Source organism: Lytechinus pictus, chromosome 11 (assembly GCF_037042905.1).
Source record: "Lytechinus pictus isolate F3 Inbred chromosome 11, Lp3.0, whole genome shotgun sequence".
NCBI classification, from domain to species: domain Eukaryota; kingdom Metazoa; phylum Echinodermata; class Echinoidea; order Temnopleuroida; family Toxopneustidae; genus Lytechinus; species Lytechinus pictus.
In genome coordinates this window covers 15,374,276-15,380,712 of record NC_087255.1, presented here as the reverse complement: position 1 = coordinate 15,380,712, position 6,437 = coordinate 15,374,276, and the positions used below count along the sequence as shown (strand labels likewise).

General features: G+C 37.6%; 1 protein-coding gene across 1 annotated transcript; it reads left to right on the top strand.

Annotated features, from left to right (window-relative positions):
• The first annotated feature begins 4,184 nt into the window (after positions 1-4,184).
• Positions 4,185-5,084, top strand: LOC135156032 (uncharacterized). Its single transcript, XM_064107032.1, has one exon. The coding sequence runs from the start codon at positions 4,185-4,187 to the stop codon at positions 5,082-5,084; it is 900 nt and encodes a 299-aa protein (XP_063963102.1).
• The last annotated feature ends 1,353 nt before the right edge of the window (positions 5,085-6,437 follow it).

The following is a 6,437-nucleotide window of genomic DNA, read 5'->3' as shown; positions in this document are numbered from 1 at the left end:
TTCTGAATCATGATGATTCCCATGCATATTCTTCAGCTAAAGGTCTCGAGGACACCCCCCCCCCTATGGCACGCTTATAGGGAATCAATTAAATATATATTTCTCTTCCACTAAACCATTTCACTCAAAGAAATTTATATTTCACTTTTAAAAATGTATTCCACTTTATAAAAAAATACATTTTACTTACAAAAAAAATATATATTTCACTTTTCCAAAAAAATATATTTCACTTTTCCAAAAAAATATATTTCACTTTTCAAAAAAATATATTTCACTTTTCAAAAAAAATATATTTCACTTTTCAAAAAAATATATTTCACTTTTCAAAAAAATATATTTCACTTTTCAAAAAAATATATTTCACTTTTCAAAAAATATATATTTCACTTTTCAAAAAAATATATTTCACTCTTTCAAAAAAATATATTTCACTTTTCAAAAAAAATATATTTCACTTTTCAAAAAAAAAATATATTTCACTTAAAAAAAAATATATTTCACTTTTCAAAAAAAATATATATTTCACTTTTCAAATAAATATATTTCACTTTTCAAAAAAATATATTTCAAACAAAAATATTTTTGTTCGACGAAGAATCATTTCACTTGTTACATTTTAATTTTGAGAGAAAACAAATCCTTTCACTTTTGTTGGATAACACATGTGGCTGCCGTATCCATCTATCCATCTATCTATCTATCTACCTACATGATTATATCTATCTATCTACCTATCTCTCTGCCTATTAGATAGATAGATAGATAGATAGAGAGACATACAGACAGACAGATAGATTCGTAGATAGATAGACAGACATATTAAACAGATAATTATTAGACAGATAGATAGAAATATAAATAGTTCGAGAGATAGATAAATAGACAGACAGATAGATGGATAGATAGATAGAAAGATCGACATATTTAAACAGATTATCTGTTTAAATATGTCGATCTTAATCTGCCTAATATATATCTATCTGTTTAAATATGTCTATCTTTCTATCCATCTATCTGTCTGTCTATTTATCTGTCTATCTCTCGAACTATTTATTTTTATATCTATCTATCTTATAATTATCTGTCTATCTTTCCATCTATCTAATGATTTATCTGGCTGTTTAAATGTCTGTATATCTGTCTTTCTATCTATCTGCCTATTTATCTTTATCTATCTATCTCTCTGCCTAATATATATATATCTGTTTAAATATGTCTATCTTTCTACCTATCTATCTATCCATCTATCTGTCTGTCTCTTTATCTATCTATCTATCTATCTAATATATATTTATTTCTTTTAATATGTCTGTATATCTGTTTATTCATCAATCAATCTATATATCTATCTATCTAATGATTTATCCGGCTGTTTAAATGTCTGTATATCTGTCTTTCTATCTATCTGCCTATTTATCTTTATATATCTATCTATCTATCTATCTATCTAATATGTCTATCTGTTCAAATATGTAAGTCTATCTGTATGTCTACCTTTTATCTTTCAATCTAATATCTATTGATCTGTTTAAATAATCATGTCTGTTTATCTATTTAATATGTATCTATTAAATCTGTTTAATATGTTATTCTATCTGTCTATCTATCAATAAATATATCGATCTATTTTCTCTCTATCTATATATCTATCCATCTATTTATCTATCTGCGTATGTACCTATGTATCTATCTGTCTCTGAATCTATGTGTATATCATATCATAATCACCGTTATCATGCATATTTGCCATCAATCATTATCAGCATCATCCTTCTCATCATCGTATTTTTTATCGTCAATCAATATCTATCTAATGTATATCTATCTAATACCTATTTATCTGTTTATATCTATCTATCTATCTTTTAAGTTATATCTATCTATCTATCTTCTATTAATCCACCTATCATTTATCTCTCCTTCCATCTATCAATCTATTTATCTATCTTTCTAATATTTATCTGTTTAAATATGTATGTCTATCTGTCTGTCTATTTATCTTTCATACTTATTAATCCACTCATTTGTTTAAATAATTATGTCTGTTTATCTATTTATTTACGACAGACCACCTAATTCGTCCGCACGACGAATTAAAATCTAGTTTCACTTGTTACATTTTAAATCTGAGAGAAAACAAATCCTTTCACTTTTGTTGGATAACATATACGACGGCTGCCGTATTAGACCGTACGTAAAGTTCATTCCTCACGTAAAAATCCATTCCTCTCGCTACAAAAAACATTTCACTCTTGTTGCAAAATTTATTTCACTCAATTGCAAAAAAATACGTTCCTCTCTTTTCTCGGCCTGTAGGCGGCGCGCATCATTGTTGGCAGTACGAGGTAACAGAGATGGTTGCAAAATTGTCGCTGTGCTGAGGGGAGTTGTGTGAGTGCATCTGATTCTGACTTAAACTTTTTAAAGAAAACAGAAATAAATTAATTTAATAAAATGAATAAATAAATAAATCAAATAAATAAGTAAATAAATAACATTACTAGTTTTAGAATACCTAAGCTGTATTGCATGCCAAGACTTAAGAGAAAGACAAAATTCATTTCAATTTTCATTTCAGAAATCCACCCAACCAATCCGATCCAAGGCAAAAGTTTCCATCACTAATCACTATATACGGGACTACGCTGGAAAAAAAATCCTGAGACGTTGATCTTGGCCTCACTTACCCGGTAAAAAGCACGATTTCGAGGCTAGCGTACCTTACCGTCAAGGTACCGATTCTCTCGAACAACAGGATTTTTTTAGAGTTGGAATGAGCACAAGATCCCAGTCCAGACACGATCAAAAAGATATACGGTACCACTACAACAATTAAGTGCACATGTAGTCGCTCTACTTTGACCGCTCACACATATAGTAATTAGCTCCTGTGCAATTCAAATGACTGCATCACAAAATTGTGATAAACAATGTTGGATACGTGTGCATAAAAATTACATGCACCGGGAATAGAGATGGTATCCTATGAGCAAATTGCTAATAAACTTGACCCCCCCCCCAAAAAAAAAAAAAAAAAAAAAAAAATCCAGGGGGTGCTTAGACACGCAGCGCAGCCCGGGAAATTCTTGGGGACGGTGCTTCAGCACCCCCTCTTACCGCAGCGCCATGAAAATGTCTTATCTACCCCACTCATATAGGATTATTCTATTAAGTTTGTAGTGACTTGACTATATCTTTTTATATATCTACATCTATTCTTTCCTTGTATATATTTTCATTTTTATATTTCAACATTCTGTATATGTATATAAATTCTTTCTTTTATTTCCAATTTCATATATTCTCACTTGTTCACGCCATGTGTGTGTACTACAATACTGTACATTCGCAGAGCAAGCCAACTCATTTCCTGCCCAAATCTACTTGGCAAACACATTCTTATATTGAGAAACAACCTTTCTTTTGTTCCTAGACTTGTAGCAAACATCCTTTCATTGTTCCTTGTTTATTACAATGAACTTGCAGGTAGGCCCTATACAACATCACTACAAGATGCTTGCATGTTTGCTTTTCTCACAGTCTGCTTCTCTCCTCTTTGTTCTTCTCAACTGTGTTTTGCCCCTTTTTGGCGCTTATTTCTTTGTCTCATCTTTTCTGATGTTGGTAAAAACAACTTGTTTTCTCTACCACATCATCACTCTACTCTCTGCCTTCGTCCTGACCACTCATGCTGACCATCTCATCCAGCTGCTAGTGAGGATCGAATCAAATCTTGTGGAGGATCAACTTATACTTATTTATCTACATTTTCCAATTCTTATTTCTGACCGTCACTTCCACTCCTTCGAAGTCTATATTCTCTGCATATTTAATGAGCTCATTACTTCGCGAGACATTTTGTGACATCTTTCCCTTTTTCTAATCTATTTGAAATTGTGAAGTGTATATATTTCTATTCACGGATTTGTGCAATTTATCTGAGCGGCTGGACCCCATTCTATCTTCTGGCGAGCAAGAATTAAGGTATAGGACCTAACTTTTATATAAATATTAGGAGATTGTATAGCCAATTTCCTAAACTGGTGACCCCGACGTGATTCTGAAACCTTGATTTTCTTTTATCGCCTTCTATTCATTTCTCTCACTTCGCTATTCTTGCTTCTCACTTCACTATTTTTGTTTCCTTTCTACTTCTCAATTTTTTTTCTTAACCATACAACATGACTACTCCTAATGTTTCATCTACTCCTGAATCTAATCTTTCTCCAGTATCACCCTCTATTGCTCCGGTGAGCATTAAGCTCCCACCATTCTGGGCAAATGACCCAGAAATTTGGTTCGTTCAGGTGGAGGCCCAATTTCACACGAAGGGTATTACCGCCGAAATCACTAAATTCAATTATGTAGTTGCCTCACTACAACAAGAGGTAGCTATGGAGGTGAGGGATATCATTACTGCTATCCCGGGTGACAACCCCTATCAAAAATTAAAAGCTGCACTGGTCAAGCGAACGACCGTCTCCGAGCAGACGCGCCTCAATCGGCTGCTGTCAGGAGAGGAGCTCGGAGACAAGTCGCCGTCGCAACTCCTCCGGCGGATGCAGCAATTGATGGGGACGAGCACAATGGAGGATTCCATTTTTCGGCAATTATTTTTGCAACGCTTGCCCACCAACGTGCAGGTCATCCTAGCCGCATCAAGCGATGGGGTGAGTTTGGTGGACTTAGCGTCGCTAGCGGACAAAATTGTCGAAGTTGCCGGCCCAACTAGCATTTCAAACATTCAATCGAAGTTGGCGCCATCACAACCCCCTCCACGCCCCATGCACGAAACTAAAGTCGACCAGCTCTCTGCACAGGTGGCCCAGCTCACAATGCAGGTTCAAGCATTAACCTGCTCCATGCTAGATAACCGCGAGAGAGGTCGCAGTCGACAGCGCAAGTCGAAAGACTCGATTAAGCGCCCACAATCAGTTTCGCGCAGCCCGCATCGCAGTGAACAGCATGCAGGTGCCCAGTGCTGGTATCACTGGAAGCATGGGAGTAGTGCTCAAAAGTGCATTAGTCCTTGCTCTTTCTCAGCAAGACAAGCCCAGGGAAACGGTCCCGCCAAGGAATAGCGGCGACTAACCCCCTTGGCAGCACCCAACCCAGTCGCCTTTTCTTTGTCAACGATAAGTACACTGGTACACGCTATCTCGTCGACACAGGTGCTGAGGTGAGCATTTTCCCTCATTCAAAATTGGGAAAACCGGCTAGGGTTGACGCGACAAATATCCAACTACAGGCTGTAAATCGATCACCAACAATCAAGACTTTCGGACAAAAGTCTTTCACACTTGATCTCGGTTTACGGCGTGTTTTCCGCTGGATATTTGTTGTGACAGATATACCCACGCCGATTTTGGGTGCCGATTTTCTTGACCAGTTCGGACTGTTGGTGGATATCAAACACCGCCGATTGATAGACACCACAACCACTCTTACAGTCCAGGGGTGTGGATCATATACTGGTACTATTAGCCCGATGTATGTTCAACATGACTCATCGGAGCGGTTTCACTCTATTCTCCGTCAATATCCGGATATCACACGACCGGTTTACAAGCACTCAGAAGTGAAACATAATACCACGCATCACATCCCAACTCGAGGCCCGCCCGCGGCAGCGCGCCCTCGTCGACTTGCTCCAGATCGTCAGAGAATTGCCCAGGCAGAGTTCGAGCACATGCTTGAACTTGGCATTATCCGACAATCTGAGAGCAACTGGTCAAGTCCATTGCACATGGTTCCCAAGAAAACGCCAGGGGACTGGCGGCCTTGTGGTGATTATCGCTTGCTCAACGCTCGCACAGTGCCGGATCGATACCCTATCCCACACTTGCAAGATTTCTCTTCAACTCTTGCAGGTAAGACAATTTTTTCGAAAATTGATCTCGTTAGGGCATATCATCAGATCCCAGTCGAGCCTAGCGACATTCACAAGACTGCCGTGACCACTCCATTCGGCTTATTCGAATTCGTTCGAATGCCATTCGGCCTTAGGAATGCAGCGCAAACGTTCCAGCGATTGATGGAGACCGTTATTCGCGGCCTCCCATTTGTCTATGTTTATCTGGATGATATACTGGTAGCCAGTTCCTCCCAAGATGAACATGAGACACATCTCTGTCAACTATTTGATCGCCTGCAGGAGTATGGCATCATTGTCAACCCCTCGAAATGTCAGTTTGGTGTTTCATCGCTTTCTTTCCTTGGACATATGGTGGACAACACCGGAATCCGCCCTCTTAGCGACAAAGTGAAAATCATCCGTGATTTTCCTGCCCCTACGTCGCTCACCAAACTTCGAGAATTCCTGGGATTGGTCAACTTCTACAGGCGATTCATTCCTAGTTGTGCAGAGGTGCTGCAACCACTGACTGATCTGTTGAAAAACAGAACAAAAAAGAACATGCCGATTGATCTTGGAG

Excerpts from the sequence above, each read along its gene's own strand:
- LOC135156032 (XM_064107032.1), top strand. The coding sequence starts at position 4,185 with ATGACTACTCCTAATGTTTCATCTACTCCTGAATCTAATCTTTCTCCA.